Here is a 25,460-nt window from a genome sequence, read left to right as displayed (position 1 = left end):
TGGATCTCACCTCAGATATGCATGTCTAAGCAACTCTTACCACTTGCATTTGAGCCACTGTCGCATGAATGCGTATTGTCCTTCTCTGCCTGTTCTATGTAAATGATAAATTAAGAACATAATTACAAATCTTAGGAACACAAATGAAGTTCCCACTAAAGTGTGTCTTTAGCTCAGTATTCTCTTGGCTGCCCGTCCATTCATATTCTGCCAAGCTCTCGACCTTCAAATTCTGCATTCCATGCCAATCTTGAGAACACACATGCAGCTTACGTCAATGGATGTCTCGCATCCATCAGCAAAATAACCCTTCTCTGAGCCACATTTCCCACCGAACTGTTCTGCCATGGCAGAGGTGGAGGTGCGGATATGGACGCCTTCGCACTAATCTGATGTTAAGACTGCTGCAAATGACTCATGACACTTCGTCTGATGACATTTTTCAACTGCTCCCCTGTTGAATGGCATCCGTGGCGCCTTGTACGCATCCATCTACCACCCCCAATAATAAGCCCCAATCCGCGTATTAACACCCTCGTTTCGAGTCACAATGGCGCCTCAGCCTCCTGCCGTCACCTGATTGACCCCTTTGAGCAGGTGCTGAATCTGATCCAATCACAGTCAATCTTTAAACATTTCATTCTTTAAGCAGCAGGCTCTAAATTTCATCATTCAATCACCCGATCAGTCACCGATAACACAATCAAGCCAATCCAGGCTTATCCGAAGGGAGCCATTTTCAGGAAAGACAGCTGGGGGATGAGACCAGAGACCTAGAAAGTGTCAATCTTCTATGATCTGAAGCTCGATTTGTGAGCCGCCTATAGAGCACAGCAACAAAAACAGAATGTGTGTGATGGGTATTTCAAGACATCAGTGATAGTCAAAAATCCATCCTGAATTTAAGGTCCGGCCCTCAAGGTAAAAATACAGCAACCAATCGTAAAGACAGCACACTCACATTTCTCGTATGCAACCAAACACACACAAGGATGAAGAACGATGTGGATACTGCAGCTCAATTCTTCAGCGGCCATTTAAAAAGCTGTTGGAAATGTTGCTGGGCCAATGGGCAAATAAAGGTCAAGGGGGGTATAAAATGGTTTGTCTAACTGGCCCTTTTCCCTCACGCGTCCCTGCAGCAGCACTAGCATACCCACATTCATAGCCAATTCATTTATATTGCTCTGCCCTTCTCTCGGCAAGTCTCAGTCACTAACTACAAGTGACTGCAATGAGATTGAAGCCTCTGGCTAAATCGGGAAGGAGAGGCACAAGCTCCATCATGGCTGCTCTGATCACTCCTTATAATCACTGGAACCAGACAATATCCCCCAACTGATTAGGTGAGTTGCGGCAGGGAGAAAAACAATCACAGGACGTCAGCCGATGATGGACACCGAAACGTTGGAGCGCTAGTGGTCACTGTGAGCTACCATGTAAATGGCATGCAAATGTGCACCTGCACCAGCCGAGGAAGTGGGATGAAGGACTGTGGCCTTTTGATTAGCTTCCTTTCCCTCTTTTAAAGTGCATTTTTTTCCTGCATTAATCATCGGTGTTTTTCTGCTTCAGTGCATGGACATGTCAGAGGCTCTCCTCATCAGTGTGCCCGTCGCTTCAGTCCATAAAAGTTCACATTCAGTGACTAGTTTGTCAATCAGATGGATGGAAGAAAATTGATTATTGCAATCTCAAATACAGTAATAGTGCCAGTCGAGCTATGCGGTTCAATTTAGCTCGCCAGCAGTCTGGCTTAGTTTTTCTTCATTGGCATGTCCCATACCTTCATAAAATCTAACAATAGCAATCCTTTGTGTAGTTTGTGCCTGATCCTTGTGATTATGAAAAAAAAAATACGAAAAATTAACCCAGAGGCTTCAATCAAAACAATACCTTTTGCAATGTTAGCTTGTCGTTACATGGAAATGACATTTCTCAGATGACTAGTTAAACAATAGCAGTATGTGTAGCTATGACTTTTAGGTACCATACCAAAGCCAACTTAAAGCTTAAACAAAGCAGTTCAATGATTTAGGTCACTTTTACATCTTTATGGTTTACCAATATGATAAAATGAGAAAATATGCATTTCCATTTCAAATTGTAATTATTTTTATTAACAGATTTAAGGTCTCAGCGTAGTCTAAACTGGTCTGTAGCCAGCTTCGGAGCCATCAACTTATTCAGACCCAAGAAGGTGAACTACAGTTATACAGTGTGAAAGCACTTAAAATTTTTTGTGGCATAAAAATCGTTTTGGTTGCTCCTGTTTACAATTTATAATGTACAAAAAAAGCACACAGTTGCAGAATTGATATTTTTTGCATTCAAAATAAAACATGTTGCAATGCTTTGGATGCATGTATCTGCTTTGTTATATATTTTTTGTTTGGATTTACGTTAGAAGTATCTGAGATACTAGTAAGAGTAGAATTTTTTCACACTTGGGATTTGCAATTTTCATACTGCCTGCCACCACAGTATTATGTAGTGACGTTTTTGATGAAGCAATGTAATTTTCCAACACAAAGATCCACAAAGGCACAATTTTTAGATGGTCTGCACCTACAGTATATGTTCAAGGAAATACAATACAATACAATACAATTTTATTTATATAGCGCATTTGATAACAGCTAGACCTGTAACAAAGCCCTTTACAAACAATACAATAAATAAAAAAACAATAAAAGGCTGTGATACACGTCTTAATAAATAAATAAATAAATATATAGCTATATATATATATATATATATATATAAAATATAAATACAAATATAAATAAATAAAGCCAATAAAATAACTAAATAAATAAGATTTTGCAATAATATAGTCCATCCAGTTCTTACTTGACATAAGTTGAACATCACAAATATTTCTAGTTAGTATTCTTGGCGCATGTGCACAATAAATTCATAGAGTTTTTCCAGATGGTCTCTCGCACAGTTATTTTGGTGCCATTAATAAATTCTAAGACCATGCAAAATGGCAGCCGTGGTATTAGAGTACCAAAGCCCCAGAACAAATGTCATACACCAACCAATGAATTTGTTTCTGATGCTTCTATAATTTTTGTTCATTTTCCCCATTGCTTCATTTCGAGTATAAGAGAAGAATGGATGCACTGACTATTATCTTTTTCCATCATGTCTCGAAATATATATACAGTGTTTGGTGTGTTCTCCACTTCACTTAAACTGCAGCTAGCGAATTTCTATTTATTTAACTTAAATCATATTATTGTCATCTTCCAGGACTCAATGCACCGCTGTGCTTGTCTGACTCATTGGTGACCTTTCTATCTACCGTTATCCCTCATAAGCTCAGTGGCAGTGAACTGGATAAGCTCCTCCTCTTCCTCCACCCATTCAGTTACACCTCCAGAAGCTGGCTCTAGACCAGTGGAGCATGAGAACCAGGATGGCCTGGACATAAAGAAACGATTGTGGGAGCCGAGTGACATGGAAGCAAGTAGCTCTGATGGAAATAAAAGTCTGCTTGAGGGCTGGGCTGCAAAGCCCAGCCAAGTGACTGAAGTGGAGGCGGACTGATTCTAAGAACAGGACTCGTTTCTGTTGGGCTAAACGAGACCAGTGTGGGATGCACTCAAAGCTGATCAAAATAAACCAATGAGGACCAAAGCATTAGTCACCCCATCTAATTATGCCTTTAGCAGTGAGGCAAGCTCTCTCGATGCCAGGGCAGGGCTCAGCTGGTGTGCCACATCCAAATTTACAAGGTGTCTTCACACCAAATTCCAACTTTAATCAAGTGCTTGCCTCAGTGGAATCTTTTTAACGAAGGATGGGGTTGGGAGTGGGAATGTCAAAATGCGTTTGAGTGCTGCAAATAAGAACCCATCATGTCATTATTTAAAGTGGAAGTCAACCCAAACATATTTTTTTCAAGAATATATTCTATGCAGGCCCACTAGTTGAAATATGGCATTCTGATTAATATTGCGTTTCTGGAATATAAATTGAGCAGCAAAATACACCTGCTTTTAGCCATCTCAGGGGGCGGCCATTTTGTCGGATCAGACCAATCAAGGCTCACCGGTTTTGCAAAGCAGAGCCATGATTGGTCGTTATCTGAGCCCTGAGCAACTTCGATGTCATCTTCAGTCAACAGAAGTGACAAAATGGCCGCCCTTTGAGCTAGCTAAAAACAGGTGGGTTCCTCACATTCCACAAACTCAATATTAACCAGAATTCCTTGTTTCAACTAGTGGGCCTGCATAGAACATACTCTGGAAAAAAATGTTTGTATTGACTTCCCTTTTAACTACTTGGTTGAGAATATGTACATATTTTGAGAAGTAAATAATCTAGTGTTAAACAAGTATGGTCTTCAAATGGTAGCTTTCTATTCTAAATCTGCACAGACGCAAATAACAGCCCAAGCACAGAAATGATAAATTTCCCTTTATTGCGAGGCAGAAGTGGGACCAGCCTCTGGCTAAGAGTACTTGAATATAAAGAAACGATAAGATTTTCTCTACTGGCTCTCCCGGCTAATGTGCAGTGTGATGCCCTGAGAAACAAAATAGGTGGCAGGATGTAGTAACTATTAGCCAGGTAATGGGATCCATCTGAGATGCATTACAATCAGTCAAACACAAGCACACTTCCTCTTAAATGCAATCACTTCCAATATACGCCTTCAGCGTCTAATGAAGGCAACAAAGAAGCGGCGAGTGTTGTGAAATTGTGCCAAGCGCAGGCTTGTGCTGCATCTTAAAGGTGACAGCTGGGGAGACTGATGCCGAGGAGAGATGTCAAACTCCCCCACCCCCCGGACAGAGTAGAGAGGGACTAAGGTGGCAGAGAGGGGAGGTGAGGTGAGGTGCGGAGGTTACCGACAGAACCTGTGACCCAGTTGTGGCCACACAAGCTGTTTGCCCTCCACCGCTTCCCAACCCCCGACACCTCTGCAGACCCCATCCTGATAATTGGCTTATGGTGCCACACGCACACGCATGCACATGTGCACACACACACCTCTTGCTACGTCACAGTGAAAGGACTTACTGTGTTCTCTGAGAAGAGGCAATATTTCTTGTATGTGTGTGTGTGTGAGTGACACTTGCACAAACTAATGAGTTCCAATACAAGAGCAGCATCAAAAATTCAGCCTTTACTATGGCAACATAGTTTGGTTTTGATTTACACTGTCCTGGCGGTTTTAATTTTACAATACTTTTTGTTATAGTGGTGCAGCTCGCAGAATATGACTAGTCGACACAAGAAGAAAACACATCACAACAAATCACAATATTGTTAAATTATACCTCCCTGACATATAAAATTTGACAATATTATTTGATTTTTAAAGGCCCATCCCTTAAAGGTAGAACAAACGGTAGTGACGATAAAAAATATCAACCATAATACAGTAGTACCTTGACTTACAAGTTGAATTTGTACCATGACCAAGCTCGCAACTTGCCAAATGTTAAATCAATGTTCCGCATTGAAATGAGTTAGAAGGCCATTAATCCATTCCAGCACAGACAAAACATTTTGTTTTTACGTTTTAAAATTGCACTGTAATATATAAATATAATAACAAGAGAGAATTGAAAAAATGAATCTTATGCATAAGATCAAACGTAAAACATTAACTCATTCACTGCCAGACATTTTCAGACTATCTTTTACCCTAATGTTTGACAAAAATTAGAAAAAAAAATAAATACATTTCTGTTATTGAATGACGGTGAAAAGACAAATAAATTTGTCAATGGCAGTGAATGAGTTAACAACAAATACAACAATAATACTGCTAAAAGTTAAAAAGATAAAAAGATATATATATACATATATATATATATATATATATATATATATATATATATATATATATCAATAAATACATAAATAAATACATAAATAAATACATAAATAAATAAATCTAAACATATATACATAAATAAAATGTAATTATTAATTGAAATACATAAGAAAAGCTCCCTTCATACTGGCATTTGGTATACAGGAGGTCCAGAGTTGGTCCCAACAACCAGTTTAAGTGCATCAGGATGGTATGTGCTGCTCGAGCTCAAGTTTGAATGTGAACAAACAACTGCAGTTTCCTAACAGCCATTAGTTTGTCCACTGCCGAGTAACACACTCATTCAGTTTCTTGCCACTTTGCTGTCTCATTACCAGCCTGAAGGTATCCATCTGACAAATAGAAATATCACTTGAACTCAAAATACGGTCATAGTATATGAATGATTCTTGGCTGTACCTAAATGCATATCAGGCAGCCCTTCCACCATATTGGAACACCTGATACATACTATTGTGCCAATATTATAAGCAGGGGAACCTAAATTAGTTTTCTGTTTTTGAGGAATCCCCATGACATTTACGGTATGTATCAAAAATAGACAGCAGGTTAGTTAAGTCTTCAGATTGTCAAGAAAAAAAAAAACAGAATAATTTTGCTTTACGTCTGCTCTACAGGTATTACCCCCAATTTCTCCCAAGATTTTTCATTTGCCAAGCTCCCACAGACAAGCATGCACAGACGCACACCTAATCACGCAGCCGTATAAATACACTTAATCGCTGGAACACTCACGCAAGGCGAGAGCAGTGCTGCAGACACATGGAGGCATGCACAAGTAGGCTATAAAAGCACACCAAGAAAACATGTACAAGATCTCGCTCAATCAGTCTGATTTGTTTGTTTCCTCCTAAGCATTAGAGGATTTCTGAAGGAGGGCAAAAAAAACTTTGTATAATCAAGTCAATTATGTCATTCAATCAAGTCGAAAATCATTTTGAGCCCTTTCTCAGATCCATTGATTGCAAAGTCGTGCTGCATATTTGCTTGCCGGGTTCTATTGTGCAAATAAAGCACCCAGGCCGTGGTAGGGCCTTCCAAGCATCCTCAACAGAAGAGGAGCCAAACAAAGTCATTCACCTTGCTCACTTCCAGCCAGGAAAACAACGCTTGCCTTTGCAGGAGGGGAGAGTTGGTTGCATACTGGGTCTGAACCAAAAATAACTGTTTCCATTATTTCATAACAGCTCTTTTGTCTCCTTGAGGACACGGTGCATTATGTGCCCATGAAAAATCCATCCTCGCGGAAACTGTTTAAGCTCAAGGTCAAGTGCTGATGTTACAGAGACTGTATCAGCTGAAGGTGACCTTGACTGATGTGGAATATGACATGAGGGAAATGGATCTCCACTCAGTGTGAGGAAATTATCTGTGAAATGCTGCCACTGTATCAAAGCCTGTTTGTGTGCATGTGTGTGGGTGTGAGGCATGCATGTCCTTGTATTAAAGGGCGTGAAAATATGCCTCGCTCAGCTGGGGGTATTGGTCTGAGAACAGTATACTGCGCCGTGCCACAAACTGCTGCACATAGCTAACCAAGACCACACTGCAAGAATACCACCCCGCTATTTCATTTCATTGCAACTCCTAAGTGGAACCTCCAAATGTCGCAAGCTTGTCAAATTTGGAGTTCAAACAAATATTGTGCAATTTTGGGCATCAAGCCGTCTTAATGCATTAGTCAGCACCTCATGCGCCGTTCACGTAGCTTAAAAGACCTCATTTTAGCCAGTTTCAAAGGATTAACTCTGCATTTGTGTTCTGCGTTTCACCTTGGAATTGCGTGTCTTTTTGCGACATATTTTCCTGAAAGAAGGTAAAAAATGGAGAAGACAAGAAGAATAAGACCTTGAAGTAAGCACATATACAAAGTAGAAAAGATACCGGTGGTGTCTAAGCGCATTTTTCGAGCATTGCTCTGTTTCAGTGACATTACAGTTGATGATGATAGCTTTTAGCCAAAAGCTCTTAGCCAAAAGCAACGTTTTGTGCCAATAATATTAAAATATCACCGGCCTGTCCAGTTCAAAGTGTTTTTTTTTTTTAATGAAAGTGACAGTGTGGACTCGAGAAGACAAAAAAAAACAGTCGCTGAACAGATTGTGATTAACTTTGGAGGTTCCACTTAAAAATGATGTAGCAGCTATTTTCTTTGTTCAATCATTTTCGTCATGTATGTATTGTGTGATCATAAACAAGCTATAATTAGCCATCATTTCCATTGTTTCTTTGTCACAATTAATGTAAAAACACCTTTCCTGGATTTCGGCTTAATTATCATATGTTTATTATCAAATCAACAGAATGTAATCAGGGTATGAACAGGCTTGTGAACAACAACAACAAAAAAGCCTTACCTTCCCAAACTGTTCAAAATACTGCCGCACATCTTCCACTACTGTATTGGCTGAAAGGCCACCCACGAATATTTTCTTCGTTCTTGTGACCATCTGAAAGCAAAACCAAGGAATGATTAGTGAGATAAAATTTTGAGGCATTTCACAACACCTCTAATGGGCGGCAAGTCTAATAAAGAGGATGCAGGCGCTCTTGAATACATGCACACAATAAAAGTCCCAAACCACCATTTGAAATTCTGTACTCGTCGAAAGCAAGGTCACAAGGCTTAACGTTTTGACAGGGGGAAAAAAAAAAAGAATAAACACAGTCCTGTGATTCTCTCTGTCAGACAACATCCACATCTCATCCTCAAAAAGTTTTGTCCAACTTAAACAACTTCAGCATTCATTTACTCGCAACAAAACAAATTAATGAGTGCTGATGGAATCAGGGTGCATTAAAAGCCTCATTTAATTCCAAACAGTGACAATATGAAGGATTATTACACAACACAATCAAAATGGCAAAAAAAAAAAAAGTCTTGGTACTAAATTTGGAGGTGCAGACAAGGTCAGGGAACGACAGCAAAAACGTTACACAACTATTATCGTATGACAAAGTGAACACACAGATTCATGCAGCGTTTCCACATTGGTGTTGGAAAAATAACCACAGCTATGCATTACCTTAGTTGTTAATTATTTTAGTTATTTACTTATTTATTTAACTTGCATTTACATATTATGATGCTCAGATAATCCAATAAAATCGCCAGAAATAACCCAGAAATAAAAATGTTAATCTAATAACAATTCTCCAGAATAACACAGCTGGAGACTTGACGGCTGAGAAAAATGATTCTGATCCAAACGCTGACCGAAATACTTTCAATGCATGAAAGATAGGTGTAACAGTGATGAAAAGAAGCACGATTCAGCATGAAGTCACATCTGCCATGGGCTTTCCAGGTGCAGTGAGTCTCACAGGCACAAAATGTGCACCATACGAACACGCGCTCCCACACATGAGTCCTCTCTTGTTACATTTTGTGTTTATTTATCTTACTTTGATACTTACTTACGTTATACTGTAAAAAGCACAAGGAATTCAATTTTCGGAAGAAATTAAAACAACCAACGTTTGGCAATCACATTCTACTTGGGGACCAAATAAGGTATTTCTACAGGTGAAATTCCAGTGGTCCAGCATGTCTTGTAAATTTAGCAGATTCCATCAGGCACTGAAGATGGTTTTAAAATGTTTGTAATACATGTAAACTGAAGCCAATATCTTAAAAATACAGTTTCAGTCGAGAACGTGGTAATAATATCAAATCAACCCAAAACATGTACTTACAAGAATATGTTCTGTGAAGTCCCACTAGTTGAAACACGGCATTCTGATTAATATTGCGTTTGTGGAATAAGAGTTAACTAATCCACCTCTTTTTAGCCATCTTTGGAGGAGCGGCCATTGTGTCATCTGTCAACTAAAGATGACATCGAAGTTGCTCAGGGCTCAGTTAACAACCAACCATGGCTCAGCTTCAGAAAACAGGTGAGCCGTGATTGGTCATTACCTGAGCTCTGAGTAACTGTGATGTCATTTTTACTCGACAGAGGTGACAAAATGGCCGCCCTCCAAGATGGCTAAAACAGGTCGATTTTGCTGCTAAACTCATATTCCACAAACACAATATTAATCAGAATGCCATGTTTAGACTAGTGAAGGCGCATAGAACATATTATTGCAAAACTTCCCCTTTAACTGCTCAGAGGTGCTTTATGCAGCATGACATTTCTTAGATCAAACTTTACATCGGTATAGAGTTTGGTGTCACTCAAGTTTCTGAAGGGGACAGTCATAACGGAGCTAACAGCTTTTATGTTTTTCCGCTCCTTTGTAATACATCAACATGCCAAACGATGAACTGGCTGGTCGTGGGTTGTACACAAGAATAGACCTGGCAGCTGCATCATCCTCCTCTCCCCTCCTCCTTGCCAACATCATCCCTCAGACCTTGGGGGTTATCAGCCTTGGATGCCACCGCCGGCAACCCCAGGCCAGACAGCTGCTGATAAGCCGGCTGTGCGAGTATTTATCATCATCACTCACTTTTATCTTTGCAAATCAAGGTAAAATAAAGAAATAGATAAATAAACAAGCCAATGTTGGCTTGCCTCGCTTACATCAGCTCGTTGTCCCGTTTCCCTTCCTGGCCGCCCATTCCCTGGTCATCTTTCCATCTTGTTCCATCAAACCCGTTCCAGCCTGTCAAGTTTTCTGCCTTGTCTCTCTCCTGAGAAGCTGTTGGCATTGCTGACGCCCGGTATAACACAATTACTTGTCCTGTTTTTTTGGGTTCCCATGGTGACTGAAGGCTCGTGGCTCTATACTAGCAAACTCAATGGGGACGTGAGACATTACATTTGTTACAAACTGAAGTCCTACTCATCGTTTTGGATGTTTGATGCAAACATGTCAGCTGCTTATTAATCTGATTAATGTTGATAAGCGCAGTAGTAATAACTTTATTAAGGGAAACAATTATTTGTCAAAAATCTTTGCAGAGTGAGTACACTATTCAATGAGAAAAACACAACGAAATCAAGAAATTTAAACAAGATGTGTACACTGACTCCAACCCATTTTTTTTTCTCAACCCAATTTTTCAAACATTCAGCTATTTTTGCACCTCCCAAAGAGATCCGAAACAGACGCGCGTGTTGCGCTGTGTTTCCATTTTCTTAAAAAGGAAGTCAATCCAAACATTTTGTTCCATGCAGGCCCACTAGTCGAAATATGGCATTCTGATAAGCATTGCGTTTGTGGAATATTAGTTAAGCAGTAACCGCCACCTGTTTTTATCCATCTCAAGCGGCGGCCATTTTGTCACTCAGCTTCAGAAGCCACGTGAACCATGATTGGTCGCTACCTGAGGCCTGAGCAACTGCGTTGTCATTTTCAGTCAGTCGACAGAAACTGACACAATGGCTGCCCCCTGAGATGGATTTAAAAAAATGTGGATTTTGCTGCTTAACTCATATTCCACAAACGTAGTATTAATCGGAATGCCATGTTTAGACTAGTGTAGGCACATAGAACATATTATTGTCAAGAACATTTTTGGGTTAACTTTTCCTTTTAGTGTAAATAAAGTGTGTGGCCTGTAAGACTGAATGTAGGGTTAGGGGTCCAAAAGCCAAAATTCCAATTTGATGTCTGCACCCAGTTGTTTTGACTGCCTATTTAAATGAACATTTTAAGTGACACTGATGCCACTGAGTTCAAATTCACTGAACACGTGAAACAACCCACATGCACAGAGGCCAACACCGGGGACCGACAACAAAGAAGTAAAGTAAAAACACAGCACTAAAGGTAATAACATTTGTGTTTGGTTAATTCATTTTAATAGTAACAATAATTCTTAGCAATGCATCTTACACCACTGGAAATTCAAATGATTTCTCTTTCAAAAGGTGCCGCATTTTTAAGGAACATGCGTTTGTGGGATGAACAGGTGATCTGAGTATGTTGGTTATGCCCATCAAAAAACGATCTGCCAATGCCAAGCAACTTATATTGCTGTTGCCACCGACTCACTAGAAAAATTAGGCTTGTAATCATTGTAGGCAATCTCATTGCAGAGAGGTATGAGATGAAATTCTGCACAGCAGCTCCACAGTCTGGGACAGAAGTCTGTCGTCCAAGTTGACAAGGCTCGTCCCCACAGAGCAAGGTTTATTAGGGACCGCCTCGAGAATTTGGGTGCGGCGAGGATGGAATGGCCTGCCAGCAGTCCTGACCTCAACCCTAAACAACACTTGTGGGATCAGCTTAAGTGAACAGTTTGTTCCAGAGGGCCAAACACAACCACATTGCCACAAATGCTGGTTGAAGAATGGGATGCCATTCAACACCAGTGTGTGACGAAGCCGGTGAGTAGCATGAGGAGGAGGTGCCACCGTGCCAGGCTGTTGTAGCTGTCTATGGTTCTTGTGGGGGCAGCTGCGGTTGCCAAGTGGTTACGCTTGCCGCCTGCTACTGTGGAGGTCCTGGTAAAATCCCAGCCATCAACCAGCTGTAAATGTGGACAATGTACCATACACCCATAACATTATCCAGACCCATGGCTATGATCTTCTCAAGGAGGACACAGATACCTGAACTGCTACTGAGCTGCTGCCAGAGGCCCGCTGCTCCACTGTGTTCCACTAACTAAATGTGAGTCCGGGTTTGTCTGTTCACTACAGTGATGAGTTAAAAACAGCGTATGAATGTGCATGTATAAAAATATTGATGATTCCTCATCAACTTATTCACCAAACAAAAGTGAATTGCAACAGTAAAAGTAAGCGGTTCGGTACTGGCAGAGAAGATTGGCAATTCTTTTCATGGGCGCGACCCACATACTCAGCTCTGCTGCTCATCTTAATATATGCTCCTCACAAATGTGGCGCCATTTAAAAGAGCACCATAATACTTCCCAGCGGTGTGGGAGTTATTGCGAAGAAGCAATTGTTACATCCAAGCAATAATCTACCAAACGCAAACGTACTTACTTTTTGTGATGTTATAATAATTCCAATACCTTCTTAAAATTCATCAAAAGAATTCACTTAACTGACAACTTTTTCCATGCAACTGTTCACCAACAGTGTACAGGGAGATTAACGACACTTGGGACAGTTCAATAAACATTATATTGTGTTTCGATTGAAAAGGGTCCCAAAATACACAAACTGAGCTCACTGACTTTTTATTACCCCTTTGCAAGGATACTGCCACAGTATTAGCCTTTAGTATACTTGTGAAATGAAATATCTGCTGTCTTCGGTCTTACAAAGGAATGAATGTAAAAACAAGACAACAAAATGCACTACTAATAAAGAAAATATTGTGGACAGTGACTGAATTGACGTACAAGATGTACTGTATGCTACCAATCCATGTATAAATCCATGACGCGTATCTCTATCCAGTCTACACACCGTGGCGTGTAAATGCAACCGTAATCAGGGTTAAGAAATCCTAACCCAACTGCGGCGAACTAAATTGTATCCCTTTATAAAAAAGTATGGCGTAAAAACGCTGTGCAGAATTAGCTGAAAGCAAAAATATGCAGGTAATTGTCCTCCGACGGTGAATGAAAACTGTATGTACAGTGCCAGCACTGGTGTGCCTTTTGTCCCATTTATACTGAGTGTAAATAATGCACAGCATTTTACATCCTTGGAATATTGAGCTGCTGGTTTGACTGTGTTTAATAACAGCGGGGTAGAACTACTGTGGGTGCCGAGGAAGATGAAAAAGATAAGCCTGCAGCTGATATTGCAACACGCTATAATATTACTATTTGTAGAAATTCAGTACCTCGACCTGTGGCAGCAAACAAAATTCAAAGAGCCTTCATGATGCACCAACAAAAACCTATTAGTGTTTCGAACATGGAGAACAGAAACCGCAAAGGGAAGCTGTGAATGTTATTAACTCCGCAAGAAGTATGAGACGAGATGATTATGGTGTGAAACAAAATAAAATGTAAGACAGAAGGCTTCAGAGTCAGGGAAAAAAACGTGCAACATATTTCTGCAAATCTTGAGAGTTTTACACTCGAGCACCAGCAGTATGTTGTCTTTTAAACTCCATTCTGGGCCACATGCTTGACTGGCAGATGGTGATAAAGACATTTAGCAGTTTTCCTGGCAAAGGTGTAAGATGACACCATTTATGGTGAGAAGAGAGAAGACTCAACATACAGTATTTATTTGGAGATTTCAGATCAATGTCCTTTCGTTATCACTGTCTATCAAATATTTCCTGAGACCAAAGTGCCATTTGCAAAAATCAATTGTCCCAAACAGTTGCTGGATTTAGCAGTATACTGATTTCTTTTCTGTTTACATGTACTAGCAAGTGAGTAATATCCAATTTTAATGGGTTTATATTTATTGAACACCTGAAAAAAAAAAAAACAATTCCGCAATGGGTGAAAATCACACCGCATATAACATTGGGAAGCAACTACATGAAAGTAAAAAAATCTTAAAGCATCTTAGTAATTACAATTTTTCATGACATACCATTTAGTTGGCCCGGATTGATCAAGTGTTTGGGCTGTTAAATACAGGTAACCTTTGGGCCATCAGCGATCGTTTCTCCTATTTAATGAAGGCTAATGGATTCTGTCTATGCCTTTGTTGGTGGTGAGCCACAAAGTAAAATCAAGCTGTTTGAAGCTTTACAGGAGAAATCGGCAAGATTCCGTCCTTGTATCCCTACCAGTTGTCTTAAAGAACAGCAAGAGGCTATTACATCTTTGCAAAGCAACGGACTTGCACTTACAAAAAAAAAAAAATTGCCTAAATTATATAACCTTCTCAAAGAGCTACTCAAGAATGAGTACTACAGCTTTTTTTTTTCCAACAACAATCCTAATTTGCTTTTAAACCTCTGCAAATTAAAGTCTTGCTCCTATAACTGTTAGTAGTTTATTTCATCACTTTCTCTTGTTTACTGCATCCGCCATTTAGTTTAATGAGGTATTAGGGCCACCCACTGCTGGTTGAAGCCCATTTGGAATTGTCACACATCAAAATGTGTGACTTCCTAGGACAAATATGACCAAGCACAAAAATAAAAACTTATCAGCGAGAATACTGCGGGTAATAAAATCATTGTGTGAGCTCCTCGGACATTAGTACAGATAAGATGTTAGCTTAGATGCTCTACATGTAATTTATTAACTCACTATTATGTGTTGTTAGCAGATCTTTCAACCACCCATTGTCCTCATGAACCTGCGTTGTTGAGGTCGCACATCAGACTATGATTACAAGGTGTAAGCCTTTATCACGGCCCTCACCTCTTCCACATACAGGGTCATAAACAGTTGTAAACACGGAGCCCCAGACAGGCCGGATTCAGGCTGGGGAGTTCGATGTCGTTTCTCATATCTAAAAATAATGGGACACATAGCAAAAAGCCATCACACTTTGTTGTAGGAGCCACAATTGTTATGGTTCAAGTGCGGGGAAATAATTACTGGCATTCAGATCCCGCCTGTTGCCTCGCTCATAAGCAACCAGAAAGCACCAGAGAGCATCTGTCAATGCAATACAGCATGATCAAAGCCTGAGACGTTGTGCAGGCGCTCACACACATGCAGGCAAAACATGGCCAGGTAAACACTGCCATTGCTCATTTGCATCACTAGTACAGGCTCACGAAGAGAAAACACAGCCAGTAAATGACAAACACCGGCACAATCATGTCTGCTTTGGAGGCCTCTGTGCACGGGAGAGAAAGCAGAACGGAAGTACATGATAGGAGAGCAGGATTAGAACATCGGCGGGAGGAAAAGAGGAAGCTGAGTGATTAGGAGCAATGGTGCCTTTGTCGAGCAACAAGTTAAAGATGAGGGCCACTGCTTTGTCCGGTTCCACACCTCCACTTGCCCCTTTAAAAAGTGGTCCAATCTCAGCTCTGGTGTGCATAAATAGATCTGTAATTGCTTATTACAATACAATTAGAGCAAAGGAGATGAGGGAAGGAAAGATGCTTAGTGCAAATGTGGAGTGACAGGCCCAAGCAAGCAGACGGGATTACAGTAGCCATTTGCACACTGGCGGAATATGAGAGCGATAAGAGCGAGAGACAATGACAGAAAGAGAAAGCGAGCGAGCGAGAGGGAGGGAGAAGCGAGAGAGAACAAGTATGGGGGAGGGGAGAGGCTGTCAAGCACAGGGCAGAAGCTAATGACAACTCTGGCTTCAACTAGCACAGACATCTTTGAAGCGCCGCTCTGATCAGAGCTGTGATTGCCACTGCTGCAGGGCCACCACTCCTATATTAACCTGCACTAGAAACGACTCGGGGAAAGTCACGGGCCCGTTCCTGCCCGTACCAGCCACCTGTGGACCGGGCCCTGCGAGACGGCCAAGAGATGAGTCAGGGACACGCATGTAAGGACGATGTTTGCGTATGGCCTCGCTATAGCACTGACAGCCAAGCTGAACATGGGGCCAGTTAGAAGTGATTAGCTGCACTTCCCTCCTCAGCCCACTACTGTTATGAAGATTGATAGAAGCAGCTTAGAGCTGATTATATGGCCCTGGAGATGCATGGGCCCATACCCAAACTGCACATTCACGCTGCATTCACAATGAGCGCAGCATGTCATCGCTAGGCACAGGCCAGGCATTAAGCAAGCGTTACAGCAATACGTGGCAAATGTGAAACGGACGATGCCAGGAGTGCTCTTAAGCGCTTTGCGCAAACATGAATATTATGCTAATTAGATGCAAGCTTCTGGCCAGTTCTGGGACATTTGAGCGAGCATGCTATGGCCACTTAATGAAATTTAAAATATATATTGCGAACATGCCTGGATAGTTCAAATTCACTGCAGGGTTATGAGACACAGCGCGGCTTCATGATATCGAGAAGATCGATTTAACATAGCGGATACTGAAATTAAGCTCATTTTGACTCGGGCCGGACCTGCTAGAAATAGCCAAATAAATGTGTTAGCAGCATGAACATTCATCTAGGTCTGCTTTATTGAATGGAACCTATCAAATTTATGGCTTGATTCATGCTGAATCATATTACCTCAACCTAGGAGGGCATATTTTTATGGCTGTTTGTTTGTCGGATTATGCAAAATCCAATTAACTGATGTATACTAAACTTTGTGTGGGGGTGGGACACAGGCCAAATAAAAAAGATATTTTGGTACAGATGGGGAGAATGGTGCAGATTATTTGTGTGTTAACATTTTTTCACTTTTGCAAATGATAAAAGGCAAGGCATTTTAATATGTATATATTTTTTTTCTTACTGACTAAATGTATGACTTTTAATGACAAAAAGTGGTCGTCTATGAAGGCGCATGGTTTTGCGCGCATCTAAATGCTCAGCTGAGTCTGGCAGTCTGTGTTTTATTGATTGCCTTATTGATTTATTTTCCATTTATATTTAAATCGCATTTTTATCTCTTTCTCGAAAGCAGTTGAAGAGCCCTGTTCGTATGTATAGGAGCCACTTTGTGCTGATGGCATTCACACACAAGCTAATTTTTGTGTCACATTAAAGAAACCATAGAGCAGTTCTAGAGCTTGATCCTCTAAGCTCAGAAGGTCACAACATGATGTCATAAGCCAAAAGTGACTCGACTAAAATACGGATTGTAGGTAGATACTTCCAATGGCAGTCCGCCGTTTGCATACAGCACCCAAGGTCAAGTAATCCTAAAGCATGATTCTCTTGCTAATTATGAGACGCCAGGTGAAATTGTTCCTGCTACATTTTTATCCAGATCAACACCAATATGTAACTGACTCTTACTTGCGTTACGCAAATATGTGTGTACATTCGAAAAGTTTCTGCTCCGTAACATTGCTCAAGTCATGCATCCTAGCTTTCTTGCTGAGGAAACTGAATGATGTTTATTATTGTCACTGGATGTTGTACAATTGTAGTACTGAGAGTACAGAGAGATATTTGTGGTATTTTTTTTCCTTCGTGTAGCTAAGCAAGACAACACAAACAATAGAAATATATGTCAACATGATGCACTGGGTCCGCTGATAGTGTAGTGGTACACACGCCTGAGTTGTGTGCGGGCAGCGTGGGATCGATTCCCGCTCAGTGACAGTGTCTATGTGTGCCCTGCGACTGGCTGGCGACCAGTTCAGGGTGTAGTCTGCCTTCGCCCATTGACGGCTGGGATAGGCTCCAGCAACTCCCCGCGACCCTGTATAGGATAAGCGGTTTGGATGTGCCCTGCGACTGGCTGGCGACCAGTTCGGGGTGTAGTCTGCCTTCGCCCATTGACGGCTGGGATAGGCTCCAGCAACTCCCCGCGACCCTATATAGGATAAGCGGTTTGGAAGATGACATGACATGACATGATGCACTGGCGGAGCTCGGGGGGGTCAGTGCTCCTGTCCCGCCCAAAAATATGCTTGGACCCCCCAGACTAGGACCAGATAATTGACTTTTGTGTAATTTCCGATTATTTTCCGAGAATTTTTTTTCACATTACCCCCCATACCACTTAGGAGTAGGGAGGGACCATATAATGATTTTTTTTATCAGCGTTTTCTGAATAATTTATTTGGTTTGTCAAAAAAATAAAAAATTGCTGTGCGGACCCCCTGAGGTATCCTCGCCCCGCCCCCATGGCCCTCTAAGGAAAAAAAAATGCTAGCTCTACCAGTGATATGATGCACTGCTACTGTAGTTAAAATTGCAGTTTATGAAGTGGGTAAGCACTAGTAGTGCAACAGCAGGCTGCAAGTAGGAATCAGATACTCATGTAAAAAAGTGCAAATGAGAAAGTATAGAGATTGAATTACTATCAGTTCTAAACAATATTTGACTACAGGGAAAAGAGAATATTAGAAAACGCAAATGTCACCGCAGCGGTAGCGCATTAGAAACATTTCACAAATTCTCTAAATCTCTCCTGCCTCAGCAACAGCATTTGAGTGGCAGCATTTTCAATAAGATGACGCTCTCTTCCATGACGCCTGATATTGATAACAAAAGTTGATTCTCAACACAAGTCCTAGACTTGTGTACTGACAGTAAGCACTAGAGGGGAAAACAAATGGGATTTTAAGATCCAATTACATTAATGGCTTTTTGACAGGCACTCCAACAATGCACCTTACACATAAACTCTCTCCCTCTCTCTGAAAAACACACACACACGCACCCCCCCCCCCCCCCCCCCCGACACCCCACACACACACACTCGCACACACACACACTATGTGAACACAATGCAACTAATGATCCTGGATCTTCCATCTTTGCAATTAGGTTGTGTGATTGACATGGCAACAAAAGGAGAAGGAGATCAACAGTCCGGAGATAACGGGAAAGGGTAAGGTCACATAAAAGAATACCTTTGTTTTCTTTTTTATGCCTCCTTTAAAAGGTGCACTCTCTAAATGCAAACCCAACTGGACAGACTGTCACTGGTCCACCGTTGTGCTTCTATCTCAATGATATAGTCATTGTTTATCTAATTCCCTTATTTTTCATTTGCTAAAAGTAGCATGGCAGCAAGCATGTAAACCTCCAGAAGTTAACACAAACCCATCCCTTTAGAATGGAGATGGCATCAGTGTTTATCAATGTAAATGCAGCTGTATATGACTAGCAGGTCTCAAACTTGTAAATCATTTCCAAGTAAAACAAAGTTCAGGCAAGTGTCAGGATGATGGAAGCAAAATTTATTGTACTACAAAGTTAATTATGTGGATCATTGTGTTCCAAAAATAAACGGTTAAGTGTGCATCATTATGCATGGCAGCCAAGGTCATCAATCATTCAGCATCCTGACAAACAGGATTTCAACTTGCCTTCTGCTGCATAGTGGGCTTTTACACACTCATTCTTTCAACGGTTCACCTCCAAGACAACATTGTCACAGGATAGGCCACAAAAACATGGAATATTCTGCTAAATACCTAATCGTACTATAGTGTGCATTCAGTATCGCTGTAAAAAGCTATAAAGCAAGTGTCTGTTCATATTGCTGGTGGCATATGGGTTTTGCCTGTGTTTACACTCGTTAGAGGTGTAATCAACAACCAGAGAGCTGTCTAAGGGTATAAAAAGAGCAAGTGTGAAGCCGAGAGAAAATGGAAAATCGATCAGTGCCATTGCGCAAACACTGGTCATAGCCAATACAACCAACTAAGTGATCAAAGAGTAAGATCAAGGAATACAGAAGCAGTTGGTGACAGAAACCCTAAACAAAAACTCTTCGTGACATCGGCTGTAACCTCCAGAGGGCAGGACTGAACATACCACTATACAGTAGTTAGCAGAAGATGTCATTTACAAGAAAGTACAAGAGGAGTCGCAAAGCATTCATTAGCTAGAAGAAAAAGGGGAAGGCCAAGATGGAATTTGTTGAAAGGTGCAGCGATGAGACTCAAAAATGTGCTTTTGGACAACGATCCACCTTTACAAACGGATGTAAAGGATAACGCTTAGAGGTTTGGGGGGGGGATCCGCTTACGATTGCCAACATACAAGCCCATCTGTGAAACACAGTGGAGGTCGTGTCAAGGCTTGGGCTAGCATGGCTTCTTCCGGGACCGGCTCATTAATCTCCATTCATGACGGTCGGAGAAAAATGAATTCAGAAGTCTACAGAAAAAAAAAGTGTCTGCCAGTTAAAAAAAAAAAAATGCAACCAAACTGATTTTAAGAGCTTTCAAAATGCAACAGGAAAGTAAAGCAAACACACACCCAGAAGAACCACATTTTATATCAGGGGGGTTAATATCCGCCAAATCAATCTCCAGACCTAAACCCGACAGAGCCACTGTTTCAACATCAAACTAGTTTTCGGAATAACCAAACTTAAGCCCAACCAAAACTTTCCCTCTGTATCATCACAACTAAAACTTAAGGTGTTCGTATTCTCCTCCATTGTTTGTTAGCATGAACAATTGTGACAGACGAGTTCAACGCGACATGTTTTTTTTTTTTTTTTAAGGTTTCCTACGGTACTCTTTTGAAATGGAAAATTGACTGCTCCATTTTGAGGTGATTAGAGCCGAGTTGAGCACTGCGCAGGTAACAAGTGCCATAATAGAATGTTAATAGACGAGGTCTCACCCTACAGAGTGCCATTCTACCTTTTTTCAAAGAGCTAAGTTTTAGTGGTTTAATTAATGCCCAAATTGTGTCTTAAACCCACCCTGCGTGAATCACGGAATGTTTTGGTCTGTGTGATGAAGTTGAAACCACAAAGACCAGAGGAGAACAGCGCAATCAGCTCATCTCAGCAGCAAGTTTAAAGCCTTTTAAAGAGCCAGCAGTGTTAATCACGGCACTCTGCTTATACTGCAAAGTAAAAGGGATGATTATGATACTTTACAAATAATTTAATTGTAACAGTATGGCTTACGTCATCATTGGGGCAAAACAGTAAGAACTGAATTTTAGCCTCGTTTCCACAAAACGCTTCAGCACGGAGCCATGTAAGACAAGCCTGATCGGGTTTCACCTGATCTGTATCGCATCACTGGGTGAAAAAGCATTTGGTCCAATCTATACCCATCAGAGGACAGAAAAATGTTGTTCATGTCATAAATTGGGCTTGTACCATGTAATATTCCATTCTTTAATATCCTCTTAAAAGTCATTTTACATGTATTTGAATTTTAAAAGGTCGGTGTTGACTCATTTGGGACTGACATAAATGTACCGGTACTAATGTTCAGTGTCATCTCTGTGCTTTTCCATGATTGTGTTCTGGCAGTGCCTTTGTGACAAAAGGGGTTCATTCACCACAGACAAAAGCTGGGGTCGGCTTAATTGATGTAATTAATGCTCATCAAGTTGAGTGTTAGCTGAACAACTTTAAACCCAAGTCTCTTGGTTTCTCTCAGGAGGGGAACTGTGAGAGCATGAAGCACTTCATTTTTTTTTTTTTTTGTCATGCTTCACGGAAACCCTGAAATGAGTGGAATAATTCGCAGCTCTTCAGCACGCTCAGAATAATTCAGCAGCACGGCTCAACTTGCTCCATCCCCGCGGCTGGCTCCGCCGCTGCCGGTCAATCCGAGCTCGACCATTGTCCACTTACAAGGACGCCCCACTACCATCACCGCTGTATGATACAAAATCATTTAGTAGCAGGTGATGCATGGTGGAGCAAGCACAATCATCCTGACTGGATGTCATGTAAAAGTGCCTGTTTACACTGTGGCTGTCTGTGTGTGCCGATGCTTCAGTGCGTGTACTGTCCTTGACGTGCCGAGCTCAAGTTGTCAGCAGGTGATTGGAGCAAAGCAGGAGGGGAGTAGTGCGCAAAATCTTGACTTTGAGGAGGTTCAAGATATTTTGTGCTCTCTTCTCGGGAATTAAATAAACTCCTTGTGGCTAGTGGAGGCCGCAGCTGTGGAGTGAACAGGCCCCCGAAATGCCTCTCTCCAAAAACAATCTCCACCATATCTCCAAATTTTCCATCTCTGCCCCCTGGGCAGTGGATGAGACCAACAAAATCCTCTCGCTCTCTATTTGTTGTGCAAGTTTCATTTCCTCCCAGGAAAGGGGAACGGCTTTGAATATTCTGTCATTTTAAAGCAGCATGTAAGACACTCCATACTTTTTCTTTGATGAGCTTTAGTCGTAATCCTTCAAGGATACACCGCCCAAATCTGAGATCGCCCGAGACTACATGATACATACTTATTGGTTGAGGAGTAAAACGCTGGGTTTCCATGCGGCTATAACACATCAGGTATATAAAGGAACAGTGTGACGCCATTAGGAATACGGATTCCTCACACTACCCACATGTACACTTACAGTAATAAGCTGCTGCGACATAATCAGCCAGGCGAACCGCCGCACCTACAGTGTAATTCACTCTTCAACTAAAGCTGGGTGGTAGGCTTGACCCCAGAACTCGGGCTGTCATTCACTCCTGACCTATTATGTCTATTCAGGAGTGAGCACAACATAGTGCCTCCCTCACCTGCCTCATGCTGACAGTTTAGCATTTTAAAGAGTAATAAGGGATCAACACAGGTTCATAGCTTCACCAGCTTTGCCGCTAGTCTGTGCAATACACGCCAGATAAATCCAACAGAGTGGATGATGATGGGTTTTTATGTCAAAATATATTCAGTCATACTTTTGCCTTGACCCCAAAAACATTTCAGAAACCGTTCGCGGATTCAACAAAGTTCCATGAGAATTTAGGAGGGCACCGTTCAAATACATGTAAGCAATATTTTCGGGCCGTCGGTACAGTCAATACCTGTTCAAAGCCCCGCACTGATGCACTTCAAAACAATGATGTGCCCTATCCCAGCACGTACTCAGGAGAGCGTAGAAGTAAATAATTCTAAAGGTTGAGCACTTCTTTCTAGGGATGCTCCGATCGATCGGGCACCGATCATGAATAGGCCGATTTTCGTGAAAAATTATGTGATCGGAATATTCGATCAACTCTCGCCCGCCCGCGGGAGCTACATTGACTCCAATTGAAACGCGCCGCCAGAGAGGCTCCCTGACGCAGCCGCGCCTCCGCTTCGAGCAGAGGGGAGGGACGCAACACAAGGCTGCGAAGCAGGAGCTGCGGGTGATCGGATGTTTTGATCGGCAATAAAAGGCTTTGATCGAATATTCCGACCACCGCACTTGGTGTGAACATAGCATTGTCTGCTGAGTTGTTTCAATTCAGGAACTCATTGAATAGTTTATTCAAGTGAAGCCTGCATGTGACTATTTTTCCCGACGTTGATTATATTCTGAACCATGCAATGTTTAAGTGGCATGTTATTTATTTGACTTTTTACAAATAGCCTTTTGAGACTGCTGATTATTTTGATCTGTTAAAAACTGTCTTACTAAAAGCTGGTCAATTTAAGTTTTTCACTTATCTTTGTGACTGAGTAATTGTTGTAGTGTGCCAGCAACGGTTTTGTATTCCTTCATGCTTTTGAAAATATATGTAGATTTTTGTCAAAATTACGGCAATAATATGGCTGGGTTTTTTTGTCAGATAATATTGCATATTAGCAGTCACCATAAATAAATTGAAAAATATACAGATATTCCATGTGATCGGAATCGGTATCGGTATCGGCCGATCTCACTCATGCATGATCAGTACCGTGTCATAAAACCTGATCGGAACATCCCTACTTCTTTCATTTGTACTGTATCTTGTAGACAAGACATTGTATTTTAACTTTCACTTAAAAAAAAATGCTTTCAAACAATCCAGAATGTCTTGTTTTCTACAAATTTTTTAAAAAAGTGCTGTTTTTAATGAATTATGGACGGCCACGATACTGCAAGTCATTAGTCAATGAGTTGATTGATGAGTCATTAATAATTCTTATGATTTCGTGAAATTGATTACGCCATCCATGGAAAGAGGATCTCGGAACATTCAAGGATTTTTGCATTTGCCATTTGCAAACGTGCATGCTGTAACAGTATCAAATGTTTTCCTGTTGCATGTCTTCCTTGCTTTTGCTGTCCTGTTTTCTTTTATTTTGCATCGATAGCCAATTTGGAAAAGGAAACTGGTACACTCTTCAAATAAATAAACACATGAATTAGAGGTGGGCGATATATATCTTCATCAATATCATCGTCAATCTTGCTTTCACAATGTGTAATTTTACATTATCGAGTATTAACACTGCCACTAAAAGCATAACGACTCGAGTCAGTCGACGGCCGCAAAGTATGAGGAAATGCTGAAAATCAGGGTGCATTGACGGCAGAGGATGAGGAAGTGATAATCATTCGACGAATCAGCGGGCCGGACCCGGTCACGTGACTTTGTCCGCACTGCAGCTGAGCTGTTTCAAACACGGAGGAGTGTCGAGCGGGGATTCATAGCGAGGCGTGAGTCCACATCGTCCGTAGTCTGTAAATGGTTTGGGGTTGACAAGACTGACGTCGGTGGGAATAACATTGTTAGATGTGACAAAACGGTCATCGTGAAGAGCAATTCTGTTGCACCATGACCTATATGGATTACGAGGAAAACTTGGCGACTGCGCAAGCACGCAAAACAAAAGCTTAAACACACACACACACACACTCAGAAAACAGTCGGCAAGTTGAACCAACAAATATAAATGCACTCACGCACACACACACTCAGTACCTTAGCAAGCAAGTCAAACGTAACATCCTGAATGATCAGTTAACATTCAGTTTGCACGCTTTTAGTCCGCATCTTTCATAACTAGCCTGTATTCCCGAGGCATGTTGCACAAAATACGACGGCTCATTAGTGTGACGCCAGGATACACCCAAATATGAATAAAGTCACAAGTCTACATATCACAGTGATGAATGAGTGGGAAAATGCACTTTTCAGTAAATTGCAGTTTTGTTATTCAACTTTATTCTGAATACGGTGGCCAATGTATGAGAATGGATGTTGTCATGACGACGTCTTTTTTTCCTCTCGCCGGGTGACACTTCGTCACACATCAAATACGTTTTTTCTCATTCTGATTGCTGTAGTTAACACCTTTTTCTCATTCTGATTGCTCTAGTAGTTGGCAGTGGTACACCAGTACTTACTGCAGCTCAAAATGTCACATCATTATGGAATAACAGCAGAGAGATTTAAATGACATAAATATTCCCAAAAATCAATGTAAGTCCATACATAATTTTTTGTTCTTTATTGTTAAATATTGTCGTAGAACACGGAAACACACCTAATTCAAATCATCAGGCTCATTATCAG

The 25,460-nt window shown here is 41.2% G+C and overlaps 1 protein-coding gene across 7 annotated transcripts in view; it reads right to left on the bottom strand.

Annotated features, from left to right (window-relative positions):
• Positions 1 to 25,460, bottom strand: part of LOC147133174 (RNA-binding protein Musashi homolog 2) — a 243,410-nt gene that overhangs the window by 160,252 nt on the left and 57,698 nt on the right. For all 7 annotated transcript variants that reach the window (XM_086057515.1, XM_086057514.1, XM_086057516.1 and 4 more), the window contains exon 6: positions 8,215 to 8,307. In XM_086057515.1, coding sequence (XP_085913641.1) covers positions 8,215 to 8,307 — 93 coding nt within the window. The remainder of the gene's footprint in view (positions 1 to 8,214; positions 8,308 to 25,460) is intronic.

Source organism: Filicampus tigris, chromosome 17 (genome assembly GCF_054856515.1).
Source record: "Filicampus tigris isolate MCC_2025a chromosome 17, RoL_Ftig_1.0, whole genome shotgun sequence".
NCBI classification, from domain to species: Eukaryota; Metazoa; Chordata; class Actinopteri; order Syngnathiformes; family Syngnathidae; genus Filicampus; species Filicampus tigris.
Note: the sequence above shows the minus strand (reverse complement) of the source record. Positions and strands in the feature narration are given on the sequence as shown.